A 20,156-nucleotide genomic window follows, 5' to 3' on the forward strand; every position below is an offset into this window, starting at 1 on the left:
AATCAGTTTTCGGAGAGGCAACACCAGATTCAGTGTACAAAGTGTGATTTTGTGTAACAATGGAACAATTTGCTAAAAGTTGCCCCAAGAAAAGTACATATATGATCTTATGCTGATCTTCAAATTGTGTGAAGCATTATTTATGACTTTTTACAGTGCCTGAGAAATAATGATTGGTATCTGGAAACTTTGCTGTGAACATTAATAGTAGACTGGCTCTCAGAATTGTTTCCTTGATTTTGTAATGTTATGAATAAAGAAAATAAAGTGGCATCCAATTATTTTGCAATTCTCATTTTTAATGGTGTTGAGGTTTTCCCATTTTCCACTCCGTAATGCACTGTTTCCAGAATGAAATTTTCACTCTGCAGTGGAGTGTTTGTTACATGCATGTTAAAAGCTGCAGTCATCAGAGAAGAAACCGAGTGGGACAATGACAGCAAGTCATCTTTATAATATGATGAAGTAAGCAAGCTGCCTCCTGTCGTACACGGCAAATCTTTATGGTGGAAAGCGTTACATTCAGGAACCCACTTTGTAGTATATGGGGATTACAATTTGCATCCTTTGCAAGTATCACAAATATCACACCTGGCATAGCATCATAAAAATTACGAGAGAACTGCCACATCATAGGTTACTGTGATGAAAATTGGCCTGGAGAAAGACTATGACTGGATAGCTATTTAAATTTCAAGGACCAGCAAATACTGGCATAGTAATAGACAGCCAGTAGTAGTCTTAACAACTGAGGTAAAATGTATGGTCCTGACCTTATATCAGGAAGCTCTACACCTTCCAAGATTACCTAAGGAAATACCTTTGAACTCCACAGAGGATCCTATGAAAATACTGTGTGACAACAAGGAAGTAACTGACTTGACTAAGACGAGCTGGTACCAGAGTTACACCAAAAATCTGGCGAAGCCTAATCATTATCTGTGCCACAAGATTCTGGACTGTGACGTTAGTGTTTTTTGTTCTTGTTTCTGCAGACATGATTACAACAAGAGTATATGAAATTTAGACTCCATGCCTCACTTGTTAAAGGATCCTTTTTGTTGCTATTGTGTAGCTACAAATACCTATATTTTTTAGTACTTTATCTATTTTCAGCAACTGCATGTCTATTAGCTGAAAAAATAAACGACCAGTTGCACAAAAGAAATTTTATTTCTTTATTGGTTTCAGACATCTATTGCTGATCTTCAGAAGATAATAATTATCACATTATTTCTTTTGTGCAACTGGTTGTTGATTTTTTCAACTAATCTATATTTTTTATCCAGTCTTATATCTTATGCTAGAAGTTCACATGACAATCATTTTGCAGCACATGAGCTCTTTTCAGTCTGGTACCATCTTTAAATTGCTCTGCCAATAGTTCAAGTTTCTTCTTTATTAAATTACATAAATATTTATCTTTTGTTCTTTATTTTTTACAACAGATACTGATACAGAACATAATTTGACAATAATTTTGTGCTTACACATTACAACATAGAAAGACTTTACATAAATGCAGCTTACACTCTCCGTACCTCGGAAAAATATCCAGCATTCACTCGGAAAAATATCCAGTGTTCAAAAACACAGATGTAACTTATACAGTGTGTGAACAGGAGATACATTAATGTTGTAAAGCACTCACCCAGAGTGTGCTGTAGTTACTTGTTCGGGTACATCAACAGCCTTAGACAGAGACTCAATGGATGGTGAAACATTACTGGAAACAGAAGTGTAGGGTGTTGGGGATCCATGAAAGAAACACAATACAAATACTACTGCTAGAAGAGCATGTAGGCCGACTGCAAGAGCTGGCAGAAGAGCACGGGGTCGTGTTCCAGCAGATGCTGGCCATGCTGCTGACAGCAGGGCTCGTGATGACAAAGCTGCCCCAATCAACGCCAGTGACCACCTCAGCCATGGCCATGCTGCTGCCCCAACCAGGCCCAGTGATAGTGGTACAAACACCGCCAGTGAGTATCCATATACACATGTCAATTCAAGGAAGCTAACTCCACCTGATGAACCTCTCCATCTTGCAAGTGCCCACAAGGCTGCCGGTGCAGCCCATGCGTAGCCAAATACTGCTGTTGCCGCATATGTTACCATGTGAAAATCATACCTGCGAACATTTGAGAGTATTAATGTATCTTCAACAAAGAGAAAAGAAGCAAACAGAATGATACAGTTTACTCACAGAGATGAAATAAAATAGATAAATTATTGTATAAGAAAACATAATCATTCACCATGCAGAGAAAGTTATAGCATATTCAACTTTAGGTGCCAGCCTATTTCCCAACATGATACAGGTATTATTACATACAAATAAATTGACAATTCACATCTGTAAAAATTAGCATGTAGTCATAAATATATATATTTTCGGGAGTGCAAACAACTTTTGTTTTAAGACACACTTACACATCGCAACATTTATCATGAATACCACCCATGGAAATATAACCAAGACAGCTTAAAGGGTAAATATATTTATTTATAAAAGAACAAATTCCATGTATGAGACTTCAGTCATTTTACTCTTCAAATAAATCAATTTGCATTTCAATCACTTAAGGATATTTTCTCCGTAAGATGTGTTTCGGCTACTGCTATTATCAGACACAGAACACAGAGTTCCCTGAATGAAATTTTGTGTTCCAGGTTCTGCACTTGATGACTCTGGAACCCAAAGGATGTCCTTAAGTGATCTACAGCAAAATTATTTATGCAAAGGACAACCATAATGCCAATACCATATGTCACGTATTGTTATCCTCCTGGAGAGAGAATCTTTCTTGTGCTTTCATGTGATCCTTATGATTCTTCAAACTACTCTCTCTGCATTGGATACACTAAACATGATTAATTAATGTTCTCTACTTGCTCCAATCACAACTGCAATTAGATAGGGTGCAAACTGTAAAAGTACAAAGTATCACATGTCAACAAGTGTACTGTGGCTTTCAGAACATTGATGTAGTTGTAGATAACTTTTATGCTTCAGCCACCAGCACCTGAAATACTGATATAATTCCTACAGGTGAATTTCCTCCATCAAGCACAATGTTATATACAAGGAATATTGAAACAGAGGCAGACCACTTTCCCTGGATGCATAGGTGTCAGTTCATTCGGACACCATATGTCAGTGTGTAAGAACATGAGATTTGTGTCCTCACCCTCACATATAACTTTGTGACAAAATATATTCACTTTAATAGTGAGTTAAATGATAATTTGTCTAGAATAGTTTCCTTCCGCTGTGTTGCCTTTGTACTGGTCACTATAAGAACTAAATATAGTATAGAACCACATTTTGGTATCAGCATTAGTTATAAACAGCACCACTTGCCACAGCTGCAGTATTAATTTCATACACTGCGCATGGTTTAGCTTTTTTACAAGCTTATTCGTGGAAGTAAATAGTAAACAGCTTTTTACTGTGTTTCTTTTTGTCTTTGTAACAGCTAGGTTCATGTGTGGCTTTCATGATCGCTAGATGTTATAAGAGGTGGAGCTGCCAGTATAAAAAGTGAGTATTGTGTTGTCAGTAGAGAAACAGTAACAGCAAAATGGTTCAATCAGGGGAGCTCTTTGACTTCAAAAGTGGACTAGTCATCAGATGGCACCGAATAACAAATCCATCAGGGACATTTCAACCCTTGTAAAGCTGCCCAAGTTGACTGTGGCTGATGTGATTGTGTAGTGGAAATGTGGGGGAACAATGACAGCTAAGCCAAATGCTGGTTGAGATCACATACTGATGGAAAGTGACATCTAGCACTGTGGAGGATGCTTGTAAAAAATTACATGAAATCAATGGAAAGAATCACTCACTAGTTCCACAGTGCTACCTACAGTCCAGCTAGCACAACAACTGTGCATAGGAAGTTAATAAAAATGGGGTACAGTAGTTGAGCAGCTCCTTATAAGCCACACATTTCTGTAGTCAATGCAAAGTGACACTTCAGGTAGTGTAAAGGTATCATTTGGTGTGGTGTGTCATGCTATAACCTATTGCAATCTGAGAGAAAGGTTCGGGTTTGGCAAAAGTTTGTTCAAGATTATCTGCCATCATGTGTAGTGCCAACAGTGAAGTTTGGAGGAGGTGGTATGGGGGTGGTTTTTGTAGTCACGTTTTGATCCCCTTATTGTACTTAAGAAACTGCTAAATGAGGAAGCATATGAACACATTTGACAGCACCACATACAATGCACATTAGAGGAACAGCTCTGAGACAATGACTGACTGTATCAGCTTGACAATGCACCATTTCATGTAGCAGCAATTGTGGGGTAAGATTTGTAGACAGAAACATTCCTGAAATGGTCTGCCCTGCCCAGAGTCCTGACCTGAACTCAACGGAACACCTTTGGGGTGAGACAGAACTTTGATTTTGCTCCACACCCCGGCATTACAACCTCCTTCGATTCTGATTCGTGAGGAAGAATGGCTCATTAAAAGTGTCCCCAGCAGAGTCCAAGAGATTATAAAGGCAAAGGTTGGATAGATGCCATATTAATGTCTACTAGTGGGTTACAGATACATGTAACAGGCACCATATGGTACCATTTAAAACACCACCACATAAAGTCTACTTTCCATTTCTTGTCTTTAGTGTTCTGTTCAAATTTTATTCCGTCTATTTACAGAATCATTCATTCATTGTGTTCTACAGATACCATTGAGAACGTGAACCTTCAGTGGCATGAAACAAGTTAAGGTATGTATACATAAGCAACTCTTACAACTAAATCTGCACACTGCATAGACAATAAACTATCACTATACTGTTTGGCAACATTTTTGTGATTATGCCAAATAAATATTATCAAGTAAATTAGAAATAAAGCTGCTACTCAGAAAAAAATCTACTGTTTCCTCAGTAATATTAAAGAGCTAACAGAGGCCTGCTTACAATACACTAAAACATGTCATGTAACTTTACAATGAATTCTGTTACTTGCCTTGTACAAGGGTCATCCAGAAAACAAATACTATTTAGTCATACTAAACGAAGAACAGAATATTTATTCAGAAAAATCAATTGTGTTACATACATGAAGCTTCTTACACTTCTCTAAATAATCACCTCCTACATTTAAATATAAGTTGCATCTAGTCATGAGCTTTAGACTTAAAAAGTTCTACCACCCGTTAGCTAAGCGAGGTGGTCACTGAATTCAAACAAAATACTTCGGAAGTGACCAATAGAACACCTTTGAATTTTATCAGTATTTTTTTTTTTAAATCATGCAATGCAAGTGGCTGGCGCTAGCTCTCTGGGGAGATATCAGACAGCCAGGTCCCATCACGTCCCAATCCGATCTAGAAAGGTGACTCCATATTGGGTCAAGAATGTCAATGCTGGGCCCGCTCTCCGACCACTTGGCTTAATAAATTGGCGGCAGAAGAGTACAGCATAGGATTGTGGAAGCTACTGACCAGATACAACAAAAAGGTGAGTACATAGAGAAGCGAAGGATGGCTTTTTCCAATAAATATTGTGTTTCTCATTTTGTATTACTAAAAGGTCTTTATTTTTTTGGATGACCCTCATATCTAACATAACTTTCGACTGTCTGAATCTAGATATACGAGTCGCTACTAAGGTACATTTTCAAATTTCTTTGAATTGACTGGACTCCCTGATTTCTAGCTTTATATTAGATGGGAACTTGTTGAATACATTTACACCGTAGCACATAACTCCACTATGGCCCCTAAACAAAGAGGTAACTTCTACATAAAAATTATTTTTCTGTCTTGTATTAGGACGTGTACATCACAGTTGGGCTGAAACATATTTTTACTGTAACAAACACAAACCATTAAAGATTAAATGTACTGGGAAGCTAGTGCAAGGATTCCAAAATCCTTAGACACAACTTTATACAATATTCTTAATGCTCACTTCAGCTGAAGAATTACTTTATTTATTTTGTAGGATATGAAAAAAGAACAAGTACACAACATAGCTAAAGGAGGTGGCTATATTCAACAGAACAAATTAATCATACTAAGTATGAAACACCACATAACTTCAAATTATATGGGCTCTTAAGGTGTGTCCAGATTATGGCTTCTGAAAAAATATTCAACACTATACTAAAATGATGCCAAAATGACAATTTGCAGACACTGTAAAACTATATGTGTCTTCCGTATAAGACTTTTGGAACAATATACATACACCTTATGTGGTAAAACAAATAAGTATAAGGGAGAATGAAATTTTCACTTTGCAGCAATGTGTGTGCTGACATGAAACTTCCTAGTAGATTAAAGCTCTATGCTGGACTCAGACTTGAATTCAGGATCTCTGCCTTTCATGGGCAAGTGCTCTACCGACTGAGCTACCCAAGCATAACTCACCAGCTTTCCTCACAGCTTTACTTTTGCCAGTACTTAATCTCCTACCTTCCTAACTTCACAGAAGTTCTCCTACGAAACTTACAGGACTAGCATTCCTGGTAGGAAAGATATTGCAGAGACATGGCTTAGCCACAGCCTGGGGGGATGTTTCCAGAATGAAATTTTCGCTCACCAGTTGTTTGTGCGATGATATCAAACTTCCTGGCATATTAAAACTGTGTGCCAGACCAAAGTGTGAACCTGGGATCTTTGTCTTTCACAGATAAGTGCTCTATCTGTCAGGAAATTTCATATCAGTGTACATTCCATTGCAGAATGAAAATTTCATTCTGGAGGAGGAGGAGATTGGTGGTTAACGTCTCGTCGAGAACGAGGTCATTAAGACGGAGCACAAGCTCGGATTAGGGAAGGATTGGGAAGAAAATCGGCCGTGCCCGTTCAAAGGAACCAACCCGGCATTTGCCTGAAGTGATCTAGGGAATTCACAATTTCATTCTGGAAACATCACTCAGGCTGTGGCTAAGCTATGTCTCTATGGTATTCTTTCTTCCAGGAATGCCAGCCCTCAAGTTTTACAGGAGAACTTCTGTGAAGTTTGTAAGGTAGGAACGTGGTAGTGGTGGAAGTAAAGCTGTGAGGAAGGGTTGTGAGTCATGCAAGGGTAGCTCAGTCAGTAGAGCGCTTGCCCCTAAAGGGCAAAGATTCCGAGTTCATTTCTGTGATCAGCACACAGTTTTTACTTGCGAAGAAGTTTCAAGTGTTAGCTGGTCTTCCCACATGAGATCAACTTGACATCAGGGCAGAGTACAAGTACCTTTTAGTTTGTCAGTGGATTTAAATCAATGCAACAAGGGAAACCCACAGATGAACACAAATGCTGAAACATTTGAGCCCGGTACTGGGTGCAGACCCACACACAATGTCAAACAACGGAACGTTATCATTTCATGGTTAGTGAATGATCTGATATCCCACTAATAGATCGACGATGTCATCAACATGACAGAGATATGAAACTCAGAAAATGACCAATGCATGACATCATGAATGAAGTGTGAACATTACTCCATAGAAGAATTTAAAAGCACTGTATGTATGTATGTAAGTATGTATGCATGTCAAAACACCTTCAAGAAATCATCTAAAAGGTCACCAGCTTACCATATTTTTTTTTACAGGAAATGTACTGAAAAACTGACATATTTCAAAACAAAGCTACAGCCCACAATTATGATTCCTGAAACATGCAGCTAATTACCTTACCAAAACACAACAACTGATGACCTCGCTGTTTGGTTCCCTCCCTCAAATCAACCAACCACAACAAATCATCGGAATCTCCAAGGGAGAGGAGGGTTTCGAGTGGGCAAAAAAACTGAATTTCAGCAAAATCTAAAGAACAATTAAAAATGCACATTCACTGAAAAAAAAAGAAAATATTAAAATAGATGAAAAATGAATAAAAATGTAAACTTGTAGAAACCAAGAAATAATTTTGTATGGGGTGCCGTTTCCACTAGAAATACTGATGATATGTTGTATACGAAACACAAAACAAAGGAAACCTAAAGATGAAAAATACCAATAAAAACACCACAGAAAACTTCAACAGAACATATGATTTCTCTTTTCAGTCAACGTATCATGGACAGAGGTTCGAGGCACCCTTCACCCTTTGGGTTGGAAAATGCCCACATAGGTGGATGAATCATAATGATTAAAAGAGATGAGTGTGCCGCAAACAGAATTAATATATTAAAGACACATTATATGCATACAGAGGATATAAGATTCCAGATTATCCCCCAATTCAGATCTCCAAGGGGAGACTGCCCAAGGTGTGGGATTGACCGCGAGGAAAAGACTGAAGTATAATCAATGGAAGGGTAATGTTCTATGGGTCAAAGCATGGAATGTCGGGAGTCTGAACATGCACAGATGCTAGGAAATCTAAAGAAGGAAATTCAGAAACTCAATAAAGATGTTGCAGGAGCCAGTGAAGTGAAACGGAGAGAAGATTAACACATCCAGTCAGGTAAATTCTGAGTAACATATGCAGTGTCAGAAAATGGTATAGTCAGGTGAATATAAAGTAACAGCAGCAATGTCAAAAAAATGGTATAACTGCAGTAGGATTTGTTATGAATGGGAACTTAATGCAAAGTGTGAGTTACTATGAACAGTTCAGAAAGTAACACTATTAATCTCACGAGAATTAAAATCAAACAATTGGGAATAAAATAGTTAAGACATACATGCCAAAGTCACAAACAAAAGATGATAAGATAGGGAGTAGCTTTGAGGGAACTATATTGGGTAATATGGGTTGTAAATGGAGATTCAGAATCTAATAATTATTGGTACTGGAACACTTAGAGTAGAAGAAGGAGTACAAAGGGGAGTTACATGAGAATGTGGTTGGTTGGCTTCAAAGAGGTGGTGGTGGTGGGGGGGGGGGGGGGGGGGGCAAACTGCTTGGTCATTTGTCCCTCGTTCCAATTAAAATAACTCCACAAGAGTGGGAGTAACCCACAAGAATGACAGAAGGGCAACAAACACTAAAAAGGACAAAATCCAACATCAGACAAGAAAACCACAGAGAGAGACACATGGAACATGTAGAAGAGATCAAAACAAGAGAGCGGATTACCATGGCTAGCTGACCATGAGAATAAAAAGGAGAAGCTTGCCACTCTGCAACACATTAAAACCTCCACCTTAAAAGCACTAGGGTGGAGGATGCAGAGGGACAAAGGACATGAGCTAAAACTTAGATCAAATGATAAAACTCACCCTCATGAATAAAATGTAAAGCTAAAGTTGCTGTTGAGGCACTATTACCCAGCACCAAAGGTAGGGTGCTAGGAAAATTGAAAGTACACTGCAGAGCGGCTAAAAGTGGGCAGTCCAGCAAGAGGTGGACGACCATCATATGTGAGTCCTGGTGACACCGAGGTGGGTCCTCGTGATGGAGCAGGTAACCATGCAGTAGCCACGTATGGCCAATGCGGAGCCGGCAGAGGACAACTCATTCCCTGAGAGAGGCCCGCATGGAAGACTTCCACACATTCGTAGTCTCCTTAATGACATGCAGTTATGCCATTCCATCTCCCAAAGCTGAAAAACCCTGTGGTGCAAGACAGAACACAGGTCAGTTTTGGAGATGTCCATCTCCAGAAGCAGTTTCTGCATAGCCTGTTTGGCCAGCCGGTCGGCAAGTTCGTTGCCTGGAATTCCAATGTGTCCTGGGGTCCACAGAACCACCACCAAACGACGGGATCGTTCTAGGGCATTGATTGGCTCCTGAATGGACGCCACCAAAGGATGGCAAGGGTAGCACTGGTCGATAGCTTGTATGCTACTAAAGGAGTCAGAACATGGGAGAAATGACTCAGCAGGGCATGAGTGGATGTGTTCAAGAGCACGAGATATGGCCACCAGCTCTGCAGTGGAAACACTACAGCCATCTGCCAAGGAGTGCTGTTCAATGTGTCCTCCATGAACATACGCAAAGCCTACGTGACCATCAGCCATCGAGCTATCGGTGTAATCCACTTTATGGCCCTGGTACATATCGAGAGGAAATGATAGCGGAGAGCCGCAGGGTTAACGGAGTCCTTAGGACCACATGAGTGGTCCAGAAGAATCACAGTGGCAGTTTTCGAACAGTTCTGCATCTCCAATGGCATCAAGCATCTGTTTAGCTCAGCGTTTCACCCTCCCCCTATGGCAAAGCGCTGAGTATGACGCATACTTCTAAGCAACTCATGCTGCTGAAAGCGGTGGGTACTTCCACCCCATGGCTGCTTCACACTGTTCCTCAGCACTTATCAGTTACGACATGTCATCAACTCCATGGGTGGCAGTGACGTACTGCCTTCCACCTCCTGCCCCAGAGCCGACGAAAACCCAGATCTGGCCCACCATGCAGTGTCTGCACGAGCAGCTGTGTGGGCATGCTCAAATGCCATGAAACCTTCGTGGGTACTATACAAGTTGGTTGCCGCTCTCCGGCAGCATCTTACAATGGACACTCCAAGGGGGTTGGCGCAAACTCCCATGCTGGCTAGGGCACAACTTCCACTCTCATGCCTAGAAGCTGTTCCCAAGGACACAGGTATGGAAGTGGAGGTTTCAGTGTGACCTCCATCCTCTTGGCTGTCACTGCCCACACTCATGCTGTCAGGTGCCCTACAGTATTCCTCCCCGCTGGTGAGCTTCTATGCCGGGTCTCGACCAATGCCACCAGCTCGCTTTCTGCAGCATCATCCAGGGTGCCTCTGATCATACATACTCATTGCAGGGACAAGTCATCTGGTATCCTGGCTTCATGCATTTGGAGACCCACCAGATAGTATGGACATCAATCATAGCTGTTTGATGGCGCTGCTGCAATTGCGAATGCTCTGGGCACCGAGGTAAGTGCTGTGTTGAGCCACACCTGTCTGGCCGGCCTATCAGGACTTGAGACCACCCTCTAAAGCCAGGAGTGTTACTGCTCCTTCAATTAGTTGTGATTTCCCTGTATTACCATATGGATTTCAGTACACATTATTGTCTTCTTTTTGAATTCACTAGTCTTAGTATTTTATCTTGGTTTACCCTTTAGACTTGTTATTCAGAAGTGTGATCTGTTGTCTGTTGTTCTCTTGTGTTTTCCACCTGTTGTTTCCTGGGTGACTCACTGTTGACACTCTTGATCAATCGGCCAGCCACCGTGGTTCTGCAGTCATTGCCAGACTTGCCCAGTTCTGGACACACTATGTTCCACTTCAGATTTCTCCAGGTGGTTACTCCTCATACTCTTCATTATTTTATAATTGTTTCTGTTTTCAGCGATGCCTCACCAACCGTGTAATCAAACACTGATTTATACCTCTGCCTATTTATGTGCAATAAGTTAAACTTATTTATGTTCAACAGCCATCCCAGAATCAATCATCGATTGACTGCAGGTCTTCCTGCATTTCACTAGTCGTTCAGAATTAAAATCTTCCTACAGACAACAGTATTGTTCATATGCAGCCTCATGGAGCTTCTGACATAATATACTATGCCATTTACACACACTGTAAACAGTAACAGCCCTATACAATTATTCTGGAGTACTCCCAAGGTTGCTTTTACATCTGTTCATTTCGCCCTTTCAAGAATAATGTGTTGAAAGCTCTTTCATCAAGGAAGTTCCGAATTCAATCAGAAATATGGTCCCATACTTAAAAGCTTGTACTTTGTTTAGTAAATGCTAGTGGGGGGACTGAACTAAATGCCTTCCGAAAGTCAACCTGGGGAGCTGTTGTCTATGATGCTCTGAATCTGAAGGATGAACAGAATAAGTTGAGTTTTGCAAGCTCTCTGTTTATAGAATTAATGTTGTCATTTTACAGGGGAGATTTTCATTCTTCAAAATTTCTCATAATCAAGGAGTGTACAATGCATTTCACAATTCTGTAGGAAACCGAAGTTAATGATACAGGCAATTATGTTCAGCTATTCAATGATCCCTCTTGAGACTATGCATGACTAGCATTTTAATGCAGTCACTTGGTATCTTTAATTATGAAAATGATGAATTGCTCACCATAAAGATGACATGTTGAGTTGCAAACAGGCACAAAAAAGCCTTCTTCAGAAAAGAAAGGGAGAGAGACAGATTCACACAAGCACACACACCTCACACATACGTAACCACTATCTCCGGCCATTCAAGCAAAGTTGAATAGAATTAATTAATTAAATTAATTAAATGTAGCTTAGCCAAGTTCAGCACGAGAAGATGTTCAAGACACAGCAGAAGAGACCACCAGCACAGATGTTCCCAAGAGACCCAAAACAAGACAGTCTGCAAGGGCAAGGAAAGTTGCAGCGAATATTGAAATTTTTTTATGGACAGACCTCCCTTCCTGGAAAAGGCAATAGTAAAAGGCGATCTCTGTCCAAGTGTGAACAACAGCAGGCAGAAGTAGACTGCCTTTATATACTATCACAATATTGAGGGGCTGAGAAATAAATTACGTGAACTTGAAATTCTTGCCAGTGATAACACAATTAATGAGTACTGGCTGAAGGAGTCTGAGCTGACATAGCTTCATACTTCTTATTTTAGATTAGATCATCAGTATTCCCAGTAAGGTTTTAAGAATGGAGGAAATTGTGTATGCTTGAAGAATGATGATAGGGGTAATCCCCTTCTTATCTGTGAAACATATGCCACAGAGAAAGATATAGAGTTAGCAGGGGTTACAGACTTACATATTCATGTACATCATCAGTACTGAAATTACCCAGTGGCAACTGTACCACTTTCTGTGACTCCCTGCCTTCCTCGCCAGAGAAAGTATGCCAGAATAGTTGATGAAATGTAATAATATGTGGTGACTTTTGTGTTGAATTTTTCATAGAATCTGACAAAGTTGCAGTTGGTCTATATTAATGCCCTCCCTTAACATACAAAAACAAATTGTGGAAAGAACTAGGATAATTAGTAGCCTTAATCACATAACAACAGAGCTTGGCTGCACTTCTCAGATCACACTGCACATACTATCCATGCTAGTTTACCACAATGCTGACTACCAAGAGAAAAAGGAATTGTAACAGCACCAATATAAACAATTTTACTTTTGACCTGCAAAATGAAGAATGGAAAAATGAATTTAGTGCTTCAACAGTACATGATGAATTTGGTAATTTCATACAGGCTTCAAAGTGTTACTTTACTAATCAGTTTCCAAAAAGAGTAAACGTTATCACCCTGTAAAAGAAAAATTCTTGCATGCACATGGCATTAAAGTTTTATCATCTAAGGTGAAGTCACTGCCCAAAATGAGGAAAACAGATGTAGGAAATAGCACAACATGTATATGTGTTATTTCAAGAAATACAAATAACTGTGTAGGAAAATAATCAAAGCTGCAAAAGAATCATACAGTGATTCTCTAATTAGAAAGTCTTCCAACAAAAGCAAGGCATTCTGGGACATCATCAATAAACAGACTGGAAGAGAGACAGGTTATATCACATAGAGATTGAAAAATAACAAACTACACCTACAATGTTGACATGAATTTAGTAGATATTTCTCAGTAATTCCACAGAAGCTATTTCATGGCACTAAGAACACTATATGCACTCTCCCCACCATAAATGTTCCCTTGAACAAAGTTTTCTTACATCCAACAACAGTAGGAGAAATACAATATATTATAAGAAATAAAGTTAAGCATGAGCACCTCTCTGATATCATAAATGCATCGTTGGAGGAGGGAGCATATCATGACAATCTAAACTAGGAAAAAGTTTATCACTGCTTTAAAAAAGTGAAAAAGAAAGGAGGCAGCCAACTATAGGCCAAGTACATTATTGTCCACCTTCTCCAAGGTCTTTCCAGCATACTGCTACAACTAGGCTACAGAACTTCCTAAACATGAACAACATTATTTAGCCCTCCCAATAGGGATTTTTCTAAAATAAATCCACCATCAAGGACCTGCATGACTTTCTTGATAGATGCACAAATTTAATAGATCACAAGCAACCAGCAGTTATCATACTGCGTTACCAATCAAAAGCATTTGACATTTTGACATGGTTAGCTGCTTTCAAAGACTGGCCAATAAAAGTTTGAGGTATTGCTAACACCTGGTTGCAGGACTGCCTAATTGGAAGGAGAGTTTGTTGAAATCAGGAACTCTAAGGAAGCTACATCTTACAAATCAAAATTACTTGGTACAAGTTATGGTGCCTTACAGGGTCCTGTTATTGATTCTGTCCTCTTTGCACTGTTCATAAATGATCTTCCAGAAGACATAACCAAAGTTAGTTCATTTCTGTATGCAGTCAACACAAATATACTGATAGCTGGCAAGAAGGACACACTCCCAGAAATAGCCACAAAAACACTATCCTCCTGCAATCTTGGCCCAAGACAAACATTCTATTGATACCTGCACAAAAAACATGAGTTTCCACACAAGGAAAAAAAGTCACTCCATCCAGTCCAGATGCACGTATTAGTGGAAACAAAATTTGCACAATAACTGACACTAAATTTCTAGTATTCCACAACACTGACACAATACACTGGAAACTGTGACAGATATGCTTACCAAAGTCTGTTCATTCCTGAGATTAGTAACTGATGTAACTAATGTACACACTTCAAAGCTTGTGTACCATGTCCCATTTGAGTCCGTTATTGGTTATGGTTTGATTTTCTTGGAAAATAGCTCTGAATCTCTCATTCTTTTTAAGTTAAAGCAACTAGCAATGAGAATACTCTCTCTTACAAAGAAGTAGGCCTATGAATGCTGTAGGTTACTTTTCAGATAACTTAAAAGTCCTGCCCTTAGCATGTCTATACATAATTAATTCAAATTGTTTCAAATAGCAGCATTTAGATAGGGGGGAGAGGGAGAGATGAAACTCAATTCCTATAACACATGTAATAAAAACTTACAGAATATAACACCAAATTCAGGCACTAACTTCTGCAACTGGACATTTAGGATTGAAACACTTCTAAGTGAACTGGACTTACTGAGTTTTGTGGAAGAGTCAAACGTGGAAATAGTCTAGTCTCACCTGGATTACTCAGTTGAACAATGTTCACAGAAGAAAGCTCTTCTGGGAGAACTTAGCAAAACAATAAGCAGTGTAAGTCACCAATAATCCAAGTAATTTCAGAGAGTTATTTGAAGCATGCCAAGGACTAGGAAACTACCCATGATTTACAGAATTCACTAACTCAAACACTTTTGAGCAGAAAGGTATGGCTAATCAGCTTGAATTCTGTTGACCATGAAGTTTCATGATACTGGTACTCCTGAAAATCATTTTTTGAAGTTTGATAAAGTGTCGGATGCTAATATTGAATGAACTGATACAGTGTGCACTTTATTACCAACAATACCTCCAAAATACAAAACAGTTTTTCCTATGCTGGGAACCTTGACAAGTGAGCAACTAAAACTGACTCTGGAAAGGATAGACTATTAGATGAAGAAGCAAAACAGTAATTCTAGAATGAATTGCCTACACTGACAGCATTTGTCTTGCAGCAAGATCAAAGGAAGTATCAAGTGACAACCAAGTCTCAAGGCATGTACAATGCAACCAATGCTCATTCTAAATATATAATATATTTGTTACAGATGTGGGAAACCAGGTTGTATTACGGCCAAGTGCAGAGTTAAAAGTGTCATCAAAGCATAACATTAATAATTCTGTAAATGTAGCAAAAATGTGCTTGAAAATTTTTCTTTCCCAGCTGTTACTGGAAGTTTTCCAGGGCTAAAGCAGAGTGGATCTAGACTCAGTGGCAACAGAGCTTTAGTTAATGAATCCAATGGCAAAATTTTTCTTAGTCAAAAGGTTTATCTTGAAAACTTATTGAAAAGATGCAACACGGAAAATTGTAAATCCTGTAAAATGCAGTAAAGATGCTTGTGGTGATATAGTTGAAAATAAAACATACAGAGAATGATGGGTTGTTTGATGTATGTCATGGCAGCTAAAAGAAAAGACATAAGTGCATCAGTGAACTATTTCAGTAGATATCGAAATAAAACACCAGAATTCTACTCAAAATGTTTGAAAGGTACTCTTCCGGATATTAAATACATTTGGTCTGAGAAATAAGTGGCAGATATTTTTAAAAAAGGAATTCAGTAGACTGCGTCCAGAGATGAGGCTACTGAAATTTGCAGGTACTTAATGAAATTAATAAATTGATGGGGAGGGGGTTGAAGTATAAAAATTTAAGAATACTGCTTTAGTTATTCTCTCATTTTTTTAAATATGTCCTTTGCTCTGTGTTGCTTTCGTCTGTCTACATTTTCTCTTTATGGTTGTACTGTGGTTGTAATTGTAATTAGTAATAAACTAATACTGCTGTTCTAAAACCCACCACCTGAGACAGGTTTGATGCAGCTCTCCATGCTACTCTATCCTGTGCAAGCTGCTTCATCTCACAGTACATACTGCAGCCTACATCCTTCTGAATCTGTTTAGTGTATTCATCTCTTGGCCTCCCTCTACGATTTTTACCCTCCACACTGCCCTCCAATACTAAATTGGTGATCCCTTGATGCCTCAGAACATGTCCTACCAACTGATGCCTTCTTCTAGTCAAGTTGTGCCACAAACTCCTCTTCTCCCCATTTCTATTCAATACCTCCTCATTAGTTACGTGATCTACCCATTTAATCTTCAGCATTCTTCTGTAGCACCACATTTCGAAAGCTTATATTCTCTTCTTGTCCAAACTACTTATTGTCCATATTTCACTTCCGTACATGGCTACACTCCATACGATTACTTTCAGAAATGACTTCCTGACACTTAAATCTATACTCGATGTTAACAAATTTCTCTTCTTCAGAAACGCTTTCCTTGCCATTGCCAGTGTACATTTTATATCCTCTCTACTTCGACCATCATCAGTTATTTTGCTCCCCAAATAGCAAAACTCCTTTACTACTTTAAGTGTCTCATTTCCGAATCAAATTCCCTCAGCATCACCCGACTTAATTCGACTAAATTCCATTATCCTCTATTTGCTTTTGTTGCTGTTAATCTTATATCCCCTTTCAAGAAACTGTCCATTCCGTTCAACTGCTTCGTCTGTCTCTGACAGAATTACAATGTCATCGGCGAACCTTAAAGTTTTTATTTCTTCTCCATGGATTTTAATACCTACTCCGAATTTTTCTTATGCTTCCTTTGGTGCTTGCTCAATATACAGATTGAATAACATCGGGGAGAGACTACAACCCTGTCTCACTCCCTTCCCAACCACTGCTTCCCTTTCGTGCCCATCAACTCTTATAACTGCCATCTCCTTTCTGTACAAATTATAAATAGCATTTCTCTCCCTGTATTTTACCCCTGCCACCATTAGAATTTGGAGAGTATTCCAGTCAGCTTTCTCCAAGTCTACAAATGCTAGAAACATAGGTTTGCCTTTTCTTAATCTATCTGCTAAGATAAATTGTAGGGTCAGTATTACCTCACGTGTTCCAATATTTCTACGGAATCCAAACTGATCTTTCCCGAGGTCGGCTTCTACCGGTTTTTCCATTCGTCTGTAAATAATTCGCGTTAATATTTTGCAGCTGTGACTTATTAAACTGATAGTTCGGTAATTTTCAAATCTGTCAACACCTGCTTTCTTTGGGATTGGAATTATTATATTCTTCTTGATGTCAGAGGGTATTTCGCCTGTCCCATACATCTTGCTTACCATATCGTAAAGTTATGTCATGACTGGCTCTCCCAAGGCCTTCAGTAGTTCTAATGGAATGTTATCTACTCCCGGGGCCTTGTTTCAACTCGAGTCTTTCAGTGCTCTGTCAAACTCTTCACGCAGTATCATATCTCCCATTTCATCTTCATCTACATCCTCTTCCATTTCCATAATATTGTCCTCAAGTACATTGCCTTTGTATAGACCCTCTATATACTCCTTCCACCTTTCTGCTTTCCCTTCTTTGCTTAGAACTGGGTTTCTATCTGAGCTCTTTATATTCACACTAGTGATTCTCTTTTCTCCAAAGGTCTCTTTAATTTACCTGTAGGCAGTATCTATCTCACCCCTAGTGAGACACGCCTTTACATCCTTATATTTGTCCTCTAGCCATCCCTGCTTAGTCAATTTGAATTTCCTGTCGATCTCATTTCTGAGATGTTTGTATTCATTTTTGCCTGCTTCATTTACTGCACTTGTATATTTTCTTCTTTCATCAATTTTATTCAGTATTTCTTCTGTTACCCAAGGATTTCTACTAGACCTCATCTTTTTACCTACTTGATCCTCTGCTGCCTTCACTACTTCATCCATCAAAGCTACCCATTCTTCTTCTACTGTATTTCTTTCTCCCATTCTTGTCAATTGTTCCCTTATGCTCTCCCTGAAACTCTGTAAAACCTATGGTTTCGTCAGTTTATCCAGGTCCCATCTTCTTAAATTCCCACTTTTCCGCACTTTCCTCAGTTTTAATCTACAGTTCATAACCGATAGATTGTGGTCAAAGTCCACATCTGCCCCTGGAAATGTCTTACAATTTAAAACCTGGTTACTAAATCTCTGTCTTACCATTCAGGCAGCTTCCTCTTTCATTTCTTACCTCCAATCCATATTCACTGACTACGTTTCCTTCTCTCCCTTTTCCTACATCGAATTCCAGTCACCCATGACTATTAAATTTTCGTCTCCCTTCACTATCTGAATAATTTCTTTTATCTCATCATACATTTCTTCAATTTCATCATCATCTGCAGAGCTAGTTGGCATATAAACTTGTATTACTGTAGTAGGCGTGGGCTTCACGTCTATCTTGGCCACAATAAGGTGTTCAATCTGCTGTTTGTAGTAGCTTACCCGCACTCCTATTTTCCTATTCATTATTAAACCTACTCCTGCATTAACCCTATTTGATTTTGTATTTATAACCCTGTATTCACCTGACCAAAAGTCTTGTTCCTCCTGCCATCAAACTTTACTAATTCCCACTATATCTAACTTTAACCTATCCATTTCCCTTTTTAAATTTTCTAACCTACCTGCCCGATTAAGGGATCTGACATTCCACACTCTGATCTGTAGAACGCCAGTTTTCTTTCTCCTGATAACGACGTCCTCTTGAGTATAGTCCCCACCCGGAGATCCGAATGGGAGACTATTTTACCTCCGGAATATTTTACTCAAGAGGACTCCCATCATCATTTAACCATACAGTAAAGCTGCATGTCCTCGGGAAAAATTACAGTTGTAGTTTCCTCTTGCTTTCAGCCGTTCGCAGCACCAGCACAGCAAGGCCGTTTTGGTTAGCGTTACAAGGCCAGATCAGTCAATCATCCAGAATGTTGCCCCTGCAACTACTGAAAAGGCTGCTGCCCCTCTTCAGGAACCACACGTTTGTCTGGCCTCTCAACAGATACCCCTCCGTTGTGGTTGCACCTACAGAACGGATTTCTGTATCGCTGAGGCACACAAGCCACAAGCCTCTCCACCAACGGCAATGTCCATGGTTCATGGAGGTAGGGGGGCATTATTTCTAACACAACGCAACTGTGTCACTGGCATACGAATTCACTTCATTTTTAGTAGATTATGTACATGTGATATATTATATTGCACGTGTAAGAGGCTGTGTATGTAGGAAGCTATAAAATTGTTTGTATCATATTCATTTGTATTCAAAAAACAAAGGTGATGTGACTTACCAAACAAAAGCGCTGGCAGGTCGATAGACACACAAACAAACACAGATATACACACAAAATTCTAGCTTTCACAACCAACGGTTGCGCGCGTCTGCACGCGCACGCACGCACGCACCCGCACGTGCACACGCACGCACACACACACACACACACACACAAGTCTTTCCGCTCCCGGGATTGGAATGACTCCTTACCCTCTCCCTTAAAACCAACATCCTTTCGTCTTTCCCTCTTTCCTGAAGAAGCAACCATTGGTTGCGAAAGCTAGAATTTTGTGTGTATGTCTGTGTTTGTTTGTGTGTCTATCGACCTGCCAGCGCTTTTGTTTGGTAAGTCACATCATCTTTGTTTTTAGATATATTTTTCCCACGTGGAATGTTTCCCTCTGTTATATATGTATTCAAAAATATACACAAAATTGATGAAACCCATATCATATATGATCAGGAGTTGATTAATAAATAAAACTAAATACAATGATGAAATCACTTAAATAAAATGGCAGGACATGTGATGTCTGTTAAATGCTAAAGAACACGCAAAACCC

At 39.4% G+C, this 20,156-nt stretch overlaps 1 protein-coding gene across 1 annotated transcript in view; it reads right to left on the reverse strand.

The window, feature by feature from the left end:
• Positions 1-1,415: 1,415 nt before the first annotated feature.
• Positions 1,416-20,156, reverse strand: part of LOC126282098 (protein YIPF1-like) — a 32,491-nt gene continuing 13,750 nt past the window's right edge. The window contains exon 2 of the mRNA XM_049981557.1: positions 1,416-2,128. Coding sequence (XP_049837514.1) covers positions 1,648-2,128 — 481 coding nt within the window. The 3' untranslated portion in view covers positions 1,416-1,647. The remainder of the gene's footprint in view (positions 2,129-20,156) is intronic.

The sequence above is a fragment of the Schistocerca gregaria genome, chromosome 7, assembly GCF_023897955.1.
Source record: "Schistocerca gregaria isolate iqSchGreg1 chromosome 7, iqSchGreg1.2, whole genome shotgun sequence".
NCBI classification, from domain to species: domain Eukaryota; kingdom Metazoa; phylum Arthropoda; class Insecta; order Orthoptera; family Acrididae; genus Schistocerca; species Schistocerca gregaria.